This window comes from Myodes glareolus, chromosome 6 (genome assembly GCF_982192425.1).
Source record: "Myodes glareolus chromosome 6, mMyoGla1.1, whole genome shotgun sequence".
Taxonomy (NCBI): domain Eukaryota; kingdom Metazoa; phylum Chordata; class Mammalia; order Rodentia; family Cricetidae; genus Myodes; species Myodes glareolus.
Window position 1 is genome coordinate 23,190,077 of NC_142031.1, and position 18,264 is coordinate 23,208,340.

At 46.5% G+C, this 18,264-nt stretch overlaps 1 protein-coding gene across 1 annotated transcript in view; it reads right to left on the minus strand.

The window, feature by feature from the left end:
* The window catches only part of Ruvbl1 (RuvB like AAA ATPase 1), a 34,830-nt gene extending 16,894 nt beyond the window's left edge, over window positions 1-17,936 (minus strand). Inside the window, exons 1-4 of the mRNA XM_048416550.3 lie at window positions 17,693-17,936; window positions 15,734-15,820; window positions 10,165-10,297; window positions 1,980-2,131 (exon numbers count right to left, since the gene is read on the minus strand). Of these exons, the coding sequence (XP_048272507.1) occupies window positions 1,980-2,131; window positions 10,165-10,297; window positions 15,734-15,820; window positions 17,693-17,833 (513 nt within the window). The 5' untranslated portion in view covers window positions 17,834-17,936. The remainder of the gene's footprint in view (window positions 1-1,979; window positions 2,132-10,164; window positions 10,298-15,733; window positions 15,821-17,692) is intronic.
* Between the last annotated feature and the right edge of the window lie 328 nt (window positions 17,937-18,264).

An 18,264-nucleotide genomic window follows, 5' to 3' on the forward strand; every position in this document is an offset into this window, starting at 1 on the left:
CCTGCTTACCAGGCTAGTATCCTGCCAGGCTCATGATTTCCTTGATTCCTCATCTACCTAAACTGCATCAAGACACTATCACAGATGCATAAACTTCAAAATGAGACATAAGTTAGAACTCTCCCAGGTTCTGAGTCAATGCCAGTGCTTAGGGCCTGCCTATGGGCACAGGCAGACTGCCAAGAAGCACAGACAGGCCTGCAGTTTTCCTGGGCAGCCCAGACCCATGCCCTTGGCTACTGATATTCTAGGACAGCATCTTTTAGACACATCTCTTTAGGTTAAACTTCAAACAGAGATATTACATACGCGGTTGCAATAGGGGAAAACCAGAGGTCTATTGTGAACACAATTGAAGAGTGAAAACTCAGCACTGGGTAGAAGTCAAACAGGAAAAAACATACTGTATGGCTCCTTCTCTATGAAATGTCCCCAGCATGCAGACCTATAGAGACAGAGAGTAGCTGCCCAGGACTAAGAATGGGACACAGGGAGGAACCATCAGTGGCTTGAGGTTTTTCTCTTTTACTTTCCTCTAATTTTCCTAAAAGAAACTCTTAGGGTAGCCTCATAGACAGGTCAAATTTAAGTTGCAGGTCTTTTAGAATAAGATACACTCAAGGATATACCACATGTTTTGTGTGTGTGTGTGTGTGTGTGTCCCTCAAGTATTTTCATAGTAGTTAATTTCCCAAATGAATTGGCTGAAGCTGTGATTACTGAAAAGGTGCTGCCTCCTACTAGGAAACCTCATGAATATAGAATGAAGCCTGAGCATTGCGTTCAACAGAGAGAGCTACCGAGGCAAGCTCCTGGGATGAAGAACCCCCATTAGGAAAAAAGAGAAAACAGCTCTTTGAAAAAGTGACATTTTTATGCTCTCCATAAAACAGTGACCAAGAAACAACCTCAGAATCACAGAACCAGAAAAATCAGAGTGGAATAAAAACAGAAATTACCCAGTTGATCGAACACCTCAGATGAAATGCTGGGTCCATAGAGCCCAGGTAACTTTCTGGGGTTTCAGAACAAGCTGACAGGAAGATCCATATTGCCAGGTCAGAGCCAGCCTTGCCATGCATTCTGGATTGGTTAATGCAGGTTGCATGGAGTCTGTGACCAGTGCTAACTTCCCTCCAAGGGAGCTTTGGTATGTATACACACATGAACTGACAGCATCTATTGAAGCTGTCAGCTCTAGGCTAACACACACTCAAGGAGGGCCTGATGACGTTTTCTAGTAATTGTGGCAATAACTAAAGCAGAGCTAGGATAGACATGAATATCCACCTCTCATTGTGGATCTAAAACTACAAATTTCATCTTCAGGACTATGTGAGATAAGCAATTAACATTCCTAGTTAGCAGACAGACAGCTGCTCAGAGACCACATCACCTGTCTGTATGGAAGAGACAAAGCTAAAAGTTAAAATAAAAGTTAGCAAAGCCAGAGATTTCTTTTGACTTTAAAGTCTATGCTCTGATCTCCAGCATCGCAGCTTGTGTCCTAAAGGACAACAGGAACAGGATAATGCTCAAAGGTCAGACAAAGGCCCACTCAGTACATTGCAGGCCTCGAGCTTCAACCCATGGGAGCCTATCAAGAGCTGCTGTAAGAGTCCTGCAGTCCACCGAGCTATCTGCCCTGCAACTCAGACTCCTAGAGGTGTTGCTTTCTGTGTGCATCGGAGGGCTAGGGCCTTGGATATGAAGTATCATATGGAATATGGCATGGCAGAGACAGGCTCGTCACTTACCTATCAGCTCATTCTAATGCACACGTGTGGTTTTCTAGGAGGAAGAGAGTAGCAGTTACAGCCTCTGAGTCTTCAAGTGCCAGGTCCTGTACCATCATTTAACACCTTCACGGTGACCTGTGCAGCCCCACGGTCACAGTGCACAGAACACAGGCAGAGGTCACACCTTCCTCCAGAGCCACACAGCACTGAGGGTTAAGGTAAGAGCCCCCACAGACTCACCTTCAGCTGTTTGGTTCCTTTGGCAGTCTTGAGTCCTATGATCACATGGCTGATAGTTTTGCCATAACCACCCATGGGGTTCTCTGTCTCACATGGAGTGAGTTCTGTCACCTCCCCTTCATAAACTTCCTTCGTCTCTTTTATCCGAAGTCCTGAAAGAGAGAGCAAAGTGGCTATGAGAAGAAGAACCATCTCTCAGAGGCCACTTTTTTCTCACACACCTACATGCCAAAACTCTCAGCCCCAAACATCCATGACAAAGCAACTTGAATAGCGTAAGTGGAAAGACGCCACTGTGGACAGAGAAGCAGTAGAGACAAGTGCAAACCGGAGGTGCTGTGGAGTGTAGGAGAGAGATCTGATTGCTGAACCTGGAAGGATTTATTTTTGTTTTATTTTGATTATGTGTACACATGTGAGGATGTGCGCATGTGAGAGCAGGAGCCTACACAGGCCAAAAGAGAGCACTGGATCCCCCAGAACAGGGTTATAGGCAGCTGTGAGCCACCCTGCATAAGTCAGGCAACTAAACTCAGGTCTTCTGCAAGAGCATGTGATTGAACCACCTCCCTGGAAACTTATTTCAACTTAAAAAAAAATTTTAAGCATGTATTTATTTTGTTTGTACATGAATGTATGTAAGTACAGGAGTGCATCTGTGGAGGTCAGAGAGCAAGCTGTCAGAGTCATTTCTCTCTTTCCACCATGGGGATTCTGGGAGTTGAATGAAGATAAACAGGAACATACATTTAACCACTGAGCTATCCTACCCACCCTTGATCTTAATCTTTAAAGCATCTTCCTAGATTCAAGCCCAGAACTAGATATCATTCCCAACACTGCCTCTCAGATCCACACTTTCAAGGAGTGAACTCTGTTTTGAGCTGATAAGCATATGAACCCACAGGATTCTACTTGCCAATCAGTGACTACAAAACCTGTCTCTCTTTCCCCTAAAAACAACAGAATAACCCACTATCCATCTATGACACCCATAGCTAAGCAAGGGATTCTGTAGCAACTGTAGATGACCCTTGACCTTGCCATGTGCTCTCAGGGTTTGACCTCTTCACCTACTCAGCAGAGAAGCTCAGCACCGCTCTGAGCCACACTCTACTTGACTTTAGGACACTTCTAGTTCCACTGCACATACATGAAAGTCTGTCTCTCTCCACACCAGGTGCTACAGCCATCCCAGAAGCATGCGCTCACCAAAGTCAGCCCCTCTGCCAGCTCTGAGCTAGAGCCTAGTCTCCATCTAACTTGATTTGCCCAAAGGAAACTCTAGAGAAATTTAAGATGTGTTTCAATCGATCTCTTACAGAAAGCTCATCTGTACCCTGGTGCAGGCAATGTGTGTCAACACATGGCACTTCCCAGACAGAGGAATGTGAGAGCTGGGTATCTGACAATACTGAGGGATTTATCGATCATTTTTATGAGTGTCACAAGGGTATTATGATTTAACATGTGTGTGTCTATGCACATGTATGTGATTCCCCAGGAAAACCAAAAAAGGGCATCTGATCCCTTGGAGATGGAGTTTTAGGTGACTGTGAGCCACCTACATGAATGCTGGGATTTGAACTCTGGTCTCTGTTTTGTTTTTGGTCTTTTTTTTTTGGTTTTGTGAAACAACAGTCCTAGCTGTCCTGGAACTCACTTTGTAGACCAGGCTGCCTCCAACACACAGAGCTCCACCTGCCTCTGCCTCTCAAGTGCTGGGATTAAAGGTGTGCACCACCACCGCCTGGTTGAGAAGTAAGCATTCTTTTTTTTTTTAAGATTTAATTATTTACTATATATAGTGTTCTGTCTGCATGTATGCTTGCAGGCCAGAAGAGGGCACTAGATCGAATTACAGGTAGTTGTGAGCCACCATATGGTTGCTGGGAATTGAACTCAGGACCTGGAGAAGAGCAGGCAGTGCTCTTAACTGCTGAGCCATCTCTCCAGCCCAAGTAGGCATTCTTAGCAAAGACATCTCCCTCCAGTACTTGTAATTATTTAAGTTCTTGGTTTTAAAAGACACATATTGAAATATGTATGAATTAAACTTTTATTAAAAAAAAAAAAAGACAGGCAAGATGGGCCCAGCAGGAAAAAAAACTTGCTATCAAGACTGACAACCTGAGTTGGATCCCTGGAACTCAAATGTTAAAAAGAGAGGCTCAATTTCTACTTCTGATAACCACACATGTGTCATGGTGTGTGCATATGCAAACATACTCTCAAGTACTCAGAAGTACACATACACACACATACACACAAATGTAAAAAAAAGCTAACAGATCTGCAATTTGCTTCAAAACAATCTCGAAGGGAACCGAGAAGCCTTATGCCAGTCCCACTGTGAACTGAAGCTGCTGACGGGAGAACTTGATGACTTGTACATTTTCCATGGTAAAGTTAAAAAGAAAAAACAAACACTACTCCCCACCCTCCATTCAGAATGCTAACATTGGAAGGCATGTGGTGCCAAAAATTCAGTTCTGAAAAGTTACTTTAAGGTCTGTGTTCTGCTGCTAGGAACATAACCAAGCAGAATGCTACAGCCTATCACCCTTAGAATGGGACAGCCACAACTAAGTGGCACAGGCAATAATGGTCACAGCAGCATCACAAACAATCTCTTCCACAGTGAAAGAGAAAATGAAGTTACAGTATGCTCACACAAGAGAATATTACCTACCAGTGCAAGGTTATAGTTACATGTAACAGTGTGGATGAATCTTGCACAGAGAACACTGGGAAAGGCGCCATCAGCACAGAAGAAAATAAATGTGAAGCTCAAAGAAGGCGTGACTTCTCTAAGGAATGAGAAATCAAGACCATCCCTTATGTGGAAAGGGACAGTGACAAGGAGAAGGGGACACTGTGGGTTTCTGGCGCGTCATCGTTATAACGGCGGATCTTAAGAGCTTTGAGAACGAGGATGCTTTATGCATTTCTCGCACATCAGCTCAAAATAACAAGGTCAATTTAAAAGGTAAAGTATAAGTGAGTACGGCTGTGAGACCCGGTGCGGGGGAGCACAACCACCGCGAGGACAGCTCTGCTCCTCTGCTGGCTCTGCGCTCACGGTCCTCATCTCCAGACCATCCAAAGGGCACCAGTTCCAAAAGTCAGGGGCTAGAGACATCATCAGTAGTTGACGCTCTACAGCAGATCCTATAGCTAGGCTCTGCAGAGCCCTAACGTAGAGTAAACAAAGCCTACTCTTTTCACAAGAGTGGGCACGATGACTGCTCCTGATTAGCAGGATGCCAATCCCCAGCACTCAGCTACCTGCTGATACAGAACCGCCACAAGGACACACTGGCAGAGTGTGAAGCACTCTCTATCACCTACCCATCTCAAATGTAGCCATTACCTTATCATGGGCTCAGTGCCAGCTTTCTCCCAGAAACCTAATCAGGACAGACACTCCAATAGTCCAGTCGAGGAGAGCTTTGCTCTTCCACTATCTACCTGATAGCCTAGAAAATGGAGGCTCTGGAACAGCCCCAAGCAAGGGGTACACTGCTGCTTTATTTACGAAATTCTAGGCTCCTGAGTATTGAGAACAGAATACTTCGAACAGAATGCATCAGAAAATTGTGACAACCCTGAAACTGTCCTTCTGAGTGAGCTAACAGCAAATCTTGCACATTCCAAGAGCAGCTCCCTTGACTGCAACCCAAAATTCCTGCTGGAGGGCAGAGGCTGCCCATCGCTGACTGGTGCTTCTATTTGTTAGCCGCCTTTCTGTGCTGACAAGCTGGCAGGGGTGTGGGTGACGGACAATGAGACCTGCTGTTTGCTAGGAGAATGGCTGAGTGGTGCTATCTCTGGCAGAAATGACATAAATGACGGGTTTCATCTGCTGGCTCAGGTTTCTGAACCCCTGACAGGGACCTTCATCACATCAAGGAAATAGCACAGACTCCTGGTTTTTCATTTCTGGTCAGCTTATGGTTTCCTCCCCACCCCCGCTGCCAACCTCGCCAGAATTCAAAGGCACAGGGCAGGGAGACAACAAGCAGGCCAGGCCTCCTTTCTAAAGCCAGCTGATGGCCTGCCCTTTTATTCTGTTGGAGGATGGAGAAAGTTTTCTTTACCTTGCTCTCATCAACAGATGGGCAAACCTCTCCCCATCAGAAATTGCAAAAGATAGCCAGGTGCTAAGATAATTCATCTGTATTTTTTACAGTTCAAAGCAGGAAAATTATCCAAAAGCACATGCCTACATGAGGCTCAGGGTTTTTTTCAAATTTTGTCAATGTCAGTAAAACAATTTAAAATAAGTCTTTAAATTTTAAAACAATTCACATATTTAAAGCAGATGCAATAACTTGCTATTTAAATAATTAATGAGTTAAAGCAAACCACAGGTAGCTGGGTGTGGGAAAGCCAGCAACCCCAGCACTAGGAAAGCTAAGGCAGGAGGACTGAGGTCAAGGCAAGAAAGGCTACAAAGTCAAATAGAAAAAGAGGAAGAAAGAAGGAAGAAGAAGAGGAGAAGGAAGAAGAACTAGCAGTAGTAGTAAGACACAAAAAAGTCAAAAGAAAACAATTGGCATAAGTTTTAATAGAATTAAGTGTTTGCAGCCACAGCTGCTTGCTAAGGAAGGACACCTTGAGCCCAGCAATTGGGACAAAATGGTAACACAGTGAGATTCAATTTCAAAAATTAAAAGGGAGGAAGGGCACAAGGAAGAGAAGGAAGACAAACAACAAGGAAGAACAAGAACTAGTTCTCAGGAAGGTTCCCAGCTGTGAGAGCCGATGAGCCACAGCCACCTCTGCTGCTCCTCTAGACCACCATGGAAGCGCAAGGAACACACTACACCCCAAACAATGGGCTGAAACCCACAAACACACACCAAGGTAAAGTGAACCAGCACAGCCACAGCACGGCTCCACCTGGACAAAGAGCAAAGAGAAGACACCCCCACTCCATCCCTGTTCAGGACACAAGAGGCAGACCAGGTTATGACCATCATAGACACAGTCTCAGCTGTCATTCTCCAAGGCTTCCCCTAGCAGCGAGCAGATGGGAGACCAGAGGGTACTAAGACACGCGGGCACTGGTGGTGCTCTACCCGTGGGCCGAAGGGGTGATTGGATGAACCTCACTTCACAAGTCACTCAGGTTTCCACCATGCTGCTTGAAGAAGGCAGGAGCATTTCCAGTAACAAATATTTTGTAGGTTTTTCAAAGGCTTATTCTATTTATGTGGCTGTGTGTCTCTGTGTGTGTATACTTGCATAGTGCAGGTGTCCAAAGTCATAAGAGGGCACTGGATGCCCAGAACTGGAGTGACAGGTGAATATTGGTGAGCGTTAGGAACTCTACAACACAGCAAGTACTCCTGAGACTGAGCCCTCTCCAGCCCCTACTTTGTAGTGTTTTAAACTATAAACCAATGTCTCTGACTTAAAATGGGAGTCACCCAGCAGCCAGGATGTGGTCTAGTGAGTTCCATCCTAGTACCCCTTAAAATATCTAAAAATGAACCGTCTCAGAGTCTGATGCAAGCAGAGACATGGCAAGAGGAGGCAGGATCACACAGCTCTATGCTTGGATCTTCCTCAAGGTCACCTGCTTCTCTCGCTGGAAAACTTCAGGAAGCATCGACAACATGCCAGGTCGGGGCCAGAAAGACCCACACCTCTCTCCACATCCCCACACTTCTCTCCATCTCAAATGCAAACACAGACCCTGTAGTCTCTCTCTGCCCCACAACGGACCCTTCCATAAGCCCTAAGAATTATACCATGGATTTCTCCGGAATCTAGTCACCTCCTGCACCACCTCCTGCTCAGACCCCAGTGGGTCTCCCTCTGCCATGCCCCAGAGAAGGGGAACTGCAGAGCTGGACTAGAGCCATCAGGCACCTTCTACTTAATTGCTTCAGCTTACACTCAGGGTAAAAGCCTGACCCTGCCCTGTGGCAGAACAGCAGACTATCTCAGCCCCTACTTTCTCACCTACCTCTAGTGATCCAGTATATTTTCTTAATATTTCTCTCATAAAAAAAATGAGATAAAAAATTACTTGTGTGTTGGGGGGTGTACTAGTGAGATACTCAACAGGTAAAGGGATTTCTGTGCTAGCAGAAACGTAAAGTCAATCCTAGGAAGCCATATAAAGGTAAAGAGAAGCTGGGTGGTGGTGGTGCCTGCCTTTAATCCCAGCACTTGAGAGACAGAGGCAGGCGGGCAGATCTCTGTGAGTTCAAGACCAGCCTGGTCTACAGAGTGAGTTCCAGGACAGGCTCCACAGTTACAGAAAAACCCTGTCTTAAAAAACCAAAATAATAATAATAATAATAATAATAATAATAATAATAATAAAAAAAAAAGTAAGGAGAAAACCAACTCCAAAAAGTCCTAACTGCCACTGGCATGGACAGCAAATGTGCCTACACATACATCATGCACCCCCTCCAAAAATAATATTAAATACATTTGTTTTGTTTTGTTTTTCAAGTCAGGGTTTCTCTGTAGTACATTTTTTAGGGGGTGGGCAGAGTCAGGTGGATTTCCAAGTTCAAGGCAAGCCTGGTCTATAGAATGAGTTCCAGGACAGCCAGAGCTACACAGGAAAACCCTGTCTTGAAAAACAAACAAAGCATTCTTTTCTGGGAGCTCAGGAGGTGGCTCAGTGGGACAGAGTACTTGCTCTGCAAGCATGAAGACCCGAGCCTGGACTTCAGCACCCTTGTTAAAAAGCTGGACATGGTGGCACGGACACCTGTGATATCAGCACAGATGGGGGTAGGGCAGAGACAGAAAGATCCCCAAGGCCTCACGGCCACCAGCCTAGCTCCAGGTTCAGCGAAGCTGTCTGAGAAAATAGGGCAGAGTGACAGAGCAGGACACAACATCCTCCACTGGCCTCTGCATACACACGTGCAAATGCCTTACACAGTGTGGTCACCTGTAGTGTCGCTGTCCACAGTCCACTCTAAGCAGAGAGGAATGCAGATGCCCACAGCACCCAAGCAGCCCTCAGCAGCCAGCCTTTGAACGGCAAGACCTGAAAAATCAATCTAAATGCCTACCTTCAAAAAAGGGCTAACCACAGTTATAGGAGCCCATGTTTCCACAGCAATTTGCAAAAAACGAAACTGAGGACATACCTAGCACTAAACCAACAGATACAAGCCTTAAAGATCATCTGGAAGTCCTATGTATGAGCATTAACTCAGGAGAGGCCTTTCTCTCCCACAGTCCAAGCCCAGGCTACAGAAAGCAGGCTGACCTGAGTTCCAACTGACTTTGCTACTTACTAGTTATGCCACTGGCCAAGTTCGTTAACCTGTTTACCCAAATGCCAAGTGCAGACAAAGAAGTTTAGCTAAGGAAACAAACATTCTGGCATATAACAGACACTGTGGCAGCAGTGTAGGCCCTAAGAGGCTGGCATCACAAGTCTCAAAGTTTGGCCAGTCCCTAGGATCCTTGCTTTGACAAGTCACAACTCCGCTGGCCTGCCATGGAAGCCCAGATGCTATAGCAGCTCAGCACTCAATGAGTGGCTTGAGTCAAAGCCTGTTCAATGGACAGCCATCCTGGGATGCAAGACAGGGGCACTAAGGAAACCTGGCTCTTGCTCACTTTCTTGCTCTCCCCCCCCCCCCCCCCCGTGTGTGTGTGTGTGTGCGCGAGCATGCGAGCGCCTAAAAAGATCTCTTTAGCCAGTGTGGTGGCACATCCCAGTACTTGGAGGCAGAGGTAGGCAGATCTTTGGGAGTTTGGGGCCAGCCTGGTTTACACAGCAAGTTTTAGGACAACCAAGACTATATATAGTGAGATTCTACCTCAAAAATCAATCAATCAATCAATCAATCAATCATCACTGTATAGCCACAACTTTTCTTGAAGAGACTGGGGCTGAGGTCAAACCTGGAGCTTTGTGCGTGCAAGCACACCCTTAAGCCATACTCTGATCCTGACTTACATCCCTTTTTTCCATGTGAAGAACCTAAGTGCCATAACTGGGGTCCACAACTGCCTCCGCTGCTGGAGCACTTTGGTTAGAACACTGGGGTTTTGTCATTCACGTGCAACCATAATGGCAACGAGCCAAAGGAGAAACAGATACACATCCTGTCATATGACATCTTTACAACCAAGAAGCTTCAAGGCACCTGGAGATGAAAGCCACTTTCCCAGCGTCCCCACACCCATCACTCACCGATGGCCCTGCGGAAGTTCTCCATCAACACTTCTGTCTTCTTGATCTCGGTTGAGTATACTTCACTACCCACCATGGGGCAGAAAGGGACTTTACTGCCCAGCTCCTGAGCAATAGCCAGAGCCAAGGCTGTCTGTGGAGGACAACAGGAAGACATTTGCTTAGTGTTAAAAATGGTCATTCAGAGACACAGGTTATTAAAACAGCATCTGCAGGGAGCAGTGACGTCTCATCTGCTATCCTCACCAGGCATGTTTCGATGTCAGAGGCTCTGTGCACTCTGAATATCGTACACTCCACCTTGATTACCATTATTCTTACAAGGGATGCCCCAATTAAGGCCTGACTGCAAGTGCTTCACAAGACCCCACATCTAAGCCGATGCTACTGTCTTCCTCACTCTACCATGGAAGGAACTAGACACAGCCCAGGTGCCACAACCTAGAAATGGGCACATTTGGACTGGCAGTGGTTCTCACCAGAAAGAGCACCATCTTCCTGACTCTTCTCTCTTAGCCTCAAATAGCATCTGGCCTGTCTGCACAGGCTACTGCAAGGCCCTAGACTTTTTTCTGTTTGTACACACAACACAAACACCAACTTATAGGCCAGCAGAAATCAGCACTGAAGGAAGGTGTCACCTAATGTCCACTTTATATTAAGTGGCCCATAAGAGAAGGAAACCTAGGCAGGGTTTTTGACATGAGTTGATCCTAACGCGCTGCATTAGCACACTCTGGGAAACACAAATGACTGCAGGTAATCAACTATAGCGGCAGAGGCTCTAGCTAAGCAAGGTCGGATGGAGTAGAAATATGGGCAAATACCAAGTAAGAAAGGCAAGTGTCTAAGAGCGACAGAGAGCAGGAGATGCCACGGCCATTAAAGCTGGCGACCTGAACAGAGAGAACTCTGAGACAGCACTTACAGATGACCTGCCAACGGTGCTTTCTACTCCTTTCAATCCCTTTCGGTGATGGTTTTAAGATAGTAGAATCTGGCAGCAAATTAACATAAGGTAAAGTGCAGAACAAGTAGCCTGTAAGACGGAAACTGGATGGCAGTGCTAACCACGCCATTTGGAGTAACCTTAACACCGAGCACAGCCGGCGGCCTCATCAGTCAAATGAAAGATTAAAGTACTAGGCTAGATCACATTGCCCACAAACTGGTTCTGTGTGGTTTTCATCACCCTGCGGCAGCAGTTGACTCCCGCTGCAGCCTCCTCAGCCCCAGAACATCCAGGAACACACCTGCCACTGACTCAGCTCAGGCACACACCTGAGTTTATGTGCCCAGAGCAGACAACAGTAACAGTGATATTCTAGGAGCGAAGGGAAGATGTCTGGACTGTGACAGGATACAAACAGAGGAACGCATTCTGACATGGGACACTCAGTGGGGGCCCGGGGCTGCCTGTTTTGCAGTCATCCTGCTGTCTCTTCCAAGTAGCTCCACAGACCTCAATTCTCCATCCTCAGCTTCAGACTTCAGAGTGCCCTCACACAATTCAGCGGCCCCCGTGCCTCCTTTGTCCTAATTCAGAAGTGGCCATCTGTCCAAGTGGACAGGGTAAATGCATGAGGGGAGCGCGCTGCACTTTGTTTCCTCTGGGTGAAGGGTCCTAGAAGGAAAGTGCCTGCCCAGTCCTCCATCTGCCACTGTGAATACCTCCCAGACCTTCCACAGGAAGCTTCAACCCCATGTTCTAGTTTGGATTTGCCTTTTTGGTTTGGGGTTTTGTCTCACTGTTTTGGTTTAGTTTTTTGACAGCTAGAGTATGACAGCATATTACGATATAGCTGGCCTGGCACACACAACATAGCTCAGGCTGCCCTGGGGCTCATGACATAGCTCAGGCTGGCCTGGGGCTTACAACATAGCTCAGGCTGGCCTGGGGCTCCAGCCTCAACTGCCTCAGTGCTAGGATTTCAGGCACACACCTTTGTGCCCTGGTCCTGGTTTGTAGTTTATAGATTAAGAAACTGAAATACAGAGGTTATTCAAGGTCAGACAGTACAGCCAGGAGGCAAGCACTGCCCTACCTTCCCCTGTGTGTGCACACTACGTCACTGACCCTTGGCCCACAAAGAAGCTGCTGCTGAAAAAAGGCTGAACAGTAAGGTTTACTCCAGTTTCATCTGGATGCCTCCTTTCCTCAAGCCCAAGCACTAGCCTCACTGTCAACTGCCTGAGGTCTTCAGGAATGGAGCTGCACCAGGACAGTAAGGGTGCCCCTGCCTCTTCATGCAACAAAGCAGCCTCACCGCCAGGCACACTACAAGTCTCTCCTCAGACAGCACGTGCCTTCAAACTCACCACATCAGAAAACTTACAAAGTGAGGCCAAGGATTGAGTTCTTCACATTTTCAGTGAAAGTGGCCAATATCACACAGGAATGAAGGACTCACATGCTAGCAACATGGTGCCAGCTCCACAAAGCACCTAGACATGCAAGAGCGTGGACAACTTCTGCCACGCAAGTGTGCAATCTGTAGCTTGCGACAACATACAATGTTACAATAGAAACCCCCAGAAAGAAACAGGACCATAGAAAAAAAGAAAGATGAGCCACCAGGGAATACACCTGGGTATAAGGTGTGAACCTTTGTCCTGCAAGTGAGGAAAAGTCCCCTGGCACACTCACACACAACTGCACTGCTCTGTGATAGTCCAGAAACCTACAGGGCAGGGTCCCTCAGCACCACTCAGAAAGCACACAGTCTGAGGGGAAGGAAGAAGTTTCCAGATTTGCCAAACCCAACTCCACAAGCAAAATGAATTTAGAATAAAATTAAAAAGAGAGATTTTTCCTAAATAAGGCACAGAGCCACATTCTTCCCTTGCTCCCCCCTCAGCCAAAGTTTAATGGGGCAAAAAGACTCATCTTTTGGGGGTTGGGACCAGAGTCAGATAGGCACCATAGCCAGCCGTGAAATCTTCAACATAGGATTGCTCTAGATGCTTAAAAATGTCAGTGCAGGTCTGATGAGATGGCTCAGGAGACACAGGCACTGCTGTTGAAGTTCACAAGCTGAGGTGGACCCCTGGAATCCCCACAATGGAAGAAGGAAGCCAGCTCCCAGTCTGTGCCCGCCACATGCACACCATGGCGGGCACAAACCAACCCCCTCAAATGAAGTAAATATAATGTTTTAAATGTCAGCATCATTAAGAGAAAATAAAGCAAAATGGTGGGGACAGTAACTCTTCTAAATGAAAGGAAGGTAAAAAGACACATGGGTTACTGCCTGGGTGTGGCCTCTAATTGCTTGCTTGCTTGCTTGCTTGCTTTCTCTCTCTCTCTCTCTTTCTTTCTTTCAGTGTTTTGTTGTTGTTGTTGTTTTTCAACACAGGGTTTCTCTGTAGCTTTGGAGCTTGTCCCGGAACTAACTCTTGTAGACCAGGCTAGCCTTGAACTCACGGAGATTTGCCTGCCTCCTCCTCCTGAGTGCTGGGATTAAAGGCATGTGCCACCACCACCCAGCTGAGTTCTGACTTTCTTTTTCCAGTACTACTGAGGATAAAGCCCAGGTCCTGTGTGAGCCTGCATCTCTCAGACATATACATGGCAAGTAGTCTGAATTTTATAATAAAAGTGAGAAACTGAAGAACTCTCTTTTCTACAAGTCATCTTGTGTATATATACATGTATGTACATAGTGTGTGTGTGTGTGTGCACATGTATGTAAAAGCCAGAGGCTGACCCTGGGTATTACCCTCAATCACTACCTTCTTTTTTAATGGGTACACCTGTGTCTGAGTATAAGCTACATGTATTCACTTGTCCACAGAGGCTAAACAAGGGGATCTACCCCCTCGTAGTTAGGGGCACAGACACTTGTAAGGTACCTGGCATGAGTGTCGGGAACCAAACTCAGGTTCTCCAGAAGGTCAGCAATTCCCCTAACCAGTGAGTCATCTCTCCAGGCCTCCATCTTAATTTCTAACACAGGATCTCTCCCTGACCCAGCCAGTCTGGCTTGGTCCTCTTGTCCCTGCCTCCTTGGCAATGGAATTAGGGGCAAGCACTATCACGCAGACTCTCATGCTTGTGTGGCAAGTGCATTACTGACTGAGCCATCTCCCCCAGCCATTTACACATCACTTTCATTTCCTTTTCATTTAAAAAACAAAACAGAACAGAACAAAACTCCACTGTGTTGTCTTTGAAAGCACACTCCTACTGAGCACTGAGGCACATGCCTGTAATCCCAGCTACTTGAGAGGCTGAGACAAGAGAACAGAAAATCAGGGCCAGCCTGGGCTACACAAGGAGTTTCTGACGCGCAGAGTAAATCAGTGAGACCCTTTCCCTAAGGAGCTCAGTGGTAGAGCACGTGCTGCAAGCACAGAGTCCTGGGCTAACCCCCAGCACCATGAGAGCAAGGCACAGCAGTGAAGTAACCAGTTAATTACAGTGGACGGCCTACAGCAGGAGACAATGGGGCTCCCGATACCTTCCTCAAAAGGCTATGCTCCTCGGACTGCTGAGACCACTCTCCCTAACCCTGTTCCTAATCCTTTTTGGTTAATTCTTTTTCATTTATAAAAACTGTAAGAAATTCTAACACAAACTGCCCACTAGCTAATGCTGCAGGAGTCAAACTAGTCAGAGGTAAGATGAGGACACTGTGGTGTAAAGCAGGGTCCCCTGCTTTCAAACAGTTCAGAGACAAAGACATAGCAAATGTCAAAAAATATAATCACCTCTCCAGGTGGAGGCGCAGCCACGCCCACCATACTATTCTTTTAAGCCCTACTCCATGCGCTTCTCAACTTTAGCTCCACTGACACTGAAGACAGAATAGTTCCTTATTCTGAGGACTATTACATTCCCTGGAAGGTGTTCAGCTCAAGTTGTGACCAAAGAAAAATATTTCCAAGGTTACGAAATGTCTTCAGGTTGAAAATCCACATTCCAACTTTAACATGACCTAACTAGACCCCAGACAGAGAACACAGAACATAGTGAAGAGCTGAAGAGATGGAGGCTGAGGATGTTCCAGAACACATCAGAGAGACATAAGGCTCAAGTTTAAGAAGCACAGTTTACATCAAGACAGAAAAACAAAAATCTCCCTGGTGATGTGCATGGTGAAGCGATAAAGCCAAAACACCTCAAAGCACCCAGAAGGAAAACCAGAAACCCTACTAACCTGACTGCTGAACAGAACAAGCAGAGAAGAGACTGCACTCAAGAAAACTGACATTGTACCCAGCACAGGCGTCTTTCAACACAAGGGCAAAGCCAGGTCTGGCAGTTCATGCCTGCAATCCCAGCACTCAGAGGACCAGACAGGAGGACTGCCAGCTAACACCAGAGACAAGCATTTTATCTTCAAGTCTGAGGCCTCTATTAGAGGTAGACCAGGGTAATTTTAATTTTAGAAAACAGAGTTTATATGCTAAATTGTATTACTGTACATTGTTTTTTAAAACATTCATATAACCAGTCTAGCTAGAGACTAGTGAAGGCATGAATTCAGTTGAAGTTAAACATTAATATCATTTTCTTGGGTAGCTTAAAAAAAAAAAAGAAAGAAAAGAAAAGAAAATGAATGCATACCTTGCCAGTTCCAGGCGGCCCTGCCAACAAGACAGCTCTTCCAGCCATTTTCTTGCTTTTGATTAATTCTACTATGACGCCACATGCCTGCACACAAAGGAAAGAAACAATCAGTCAATATTAAAATGCCTCACGGTAGAAACAATTCAGTGTGTGGTCCACATAGTTCCATACTCTTCCAACACTGAGTGCCGCTATGGAGTGGAACGGCGCACTGGAGGTGAGGCAGCAAAGCCATGCACTCAGCTCAGGGCCCAAGACCGCAGCTACGGAGAGAAAAGGGTAATAAGATAGTGAGTGGCCATGGGGAGCAGGAAGGTCTTTCTCATAACACTATACATAACACTGGAAGAAGCCCTGGGCAAAAATCGACATTCCAGGCAAAAATCGAAAACTCAAAATATCCACAGCAGAAGCTCGCCATGTCTTCAGGACAGCAAGTTCCAACAGCTAAAGTATGGTGACGAGAACGGAAAATGGAAGCTGAGGCAGCAGAGACCAGCACAGATCTGGAAGTTAAAGTTCAAAGGCAGCAGCAGGGATGTGGATTCCAGGCCACAACATCATCTAAACAAAAAGGTATACTAAGCGTCATCCAGTAAACGGACTGGAAAGGGCTGCTGAGACGGCTCAGTGGGTAAAAAGCACTTGCAGTGCAAACCTGAAGAGCTGAGTTCGATCCCTGGATCCCACAGTGGGAGGCGAGAACCTCTGGCCTTTACCAAAGCAACACGGCAGTCACATGATGGCACTGCATGTACACTAGCCATATGTGTGTTCGCATGTGCGTGCACGCACACACAAATTAACAAATGAAATTTAAAGAAATACCAGCTAACACTAAAGAACAGGAAGGGTCTTCAGAAGATCACCAATCTTACTTTTCAGTACCAGGAAGCTGCTGGTGTGACTGGTCATACAAGAATCCAATGCAGAGGTAGGTCTAGGGCAGACACCGACGTCATACTCCAGCTTATATTCTGGCCCTTTCCCTTGCCAGCTGAGTGCCCTCAGACCTATTTTACCTGCAATCTCTGAGAATCATGACTACTCGTCTGAATGCAAGTGTTCAAAATAACTCTTTGGACATACAAGGGCTTAGGGGCAAAGTGTGCTGAGGCCTGCAGTTGACTCTGAAATGTGACAGTAGATTCATCCGTGAACAGGTATACCATAAAGCACAACTGTAAGGTGTTCGCTGGAGAATTTAGGTTTGCTAGTATTTACTGTGCGAACATTGCAATTTTTTTTGTATGTCTAGAAAGCATCATACCAAAGGGTTATTCAACAGATAATAATAACAAACAATAACAAACAATGGGCTCAAACCACTCAACTAACTACCATCACCTACTTGCAAGAAAAGGCGCACGTGAGCTAGGGTCAGATGTTTCCCAAGAAGAAACCAGATTCTTGTCCCTGGCACCTTCAGTTTGCAAGAGGCTGAGAAAGCAGTCTTCACCAAATGTAAAGATGAAGTTTTTGTAGCCACTGACCCTCTGTAGAAACCAGAGTGGAGAGGGCTGAGGAAATGGGAAGAATACTGATTTGGGGTAGTAAGGGGGGGAGGGGTCAGCTTTATTACTGTAGAACAGACAGTTGGGTTTCTATGTGTGCACAACATTAAAGATCAAAACACCTGGCATGATAGTCAATGATTTTAAGTAGACTTAACTGGAATAGCTAAATAGTGCTTGGATGGTGAATAGCCAGACTGGTTCTCCCATCCCTACTTCCCAGGTCAGCTCCCAGGTCAAAAGAAACCGCATCGACTCTGAAAACTTAGTCAATTCTGTGTTTAACCCCGGAGCCTTCCACTGCGTTTCCGGTGAGACCTAACTTGCGTGCCCTGACCCGCAAAGGATGCAATCTTTGCTCGCTAATGTGATCCCCGCTTCTTCTGATCTCGGTGGGTCCGGGTCCCGCTGCACACTCCCCGCGCACACGCTCCACGCCCACCTCTCTCGCGTTCTCCTGGCCCACGAGCCCTGAAGCCGCCTGCTTGGCCAGGCCGCTCTCGTCCAGTCCCAGCCCCTTCACATGGCTGTGGGAAGCGATGCGCTGCGTCTTCGTGGTGCTCTTCACTTCCTCAATCTTCATTTTGACGAGAGTTTGGACACACAACTGGCGTGGACAGGTAGGCACTGCGGCACGCCAGGCGCCCGGGTTACCACGCGGCTGTTACTAGGCCGCTCTCTGGGACCCGCCCTTGCTAGCTCGCCATTGGTAAAAGCGAGAAGATTTCGGTTTCTATTGGCTGCAAGAAACTCTTGTCGCTGGCTGCGGATTAGTCCCGCCCACCAACTTCCGTTTGTGTCACAGGTTTGATTCCCCCAGGGCAAGCGTTTCCTCCCCTGGCTATCTTTGATGGTGAACCGCTAAATACTTTAAAGCACTAGCACTGTTAGTGGCAGTTTTTTGTTTATTTGTTTTTGTAAACGCCTCTTTTAATGCTTATTTTTACTCTAGACTAATACGTCTGTGCCAGGTGAGGTGACTCACTGACAAATGTTAGACTTTCCCAGGTGTCT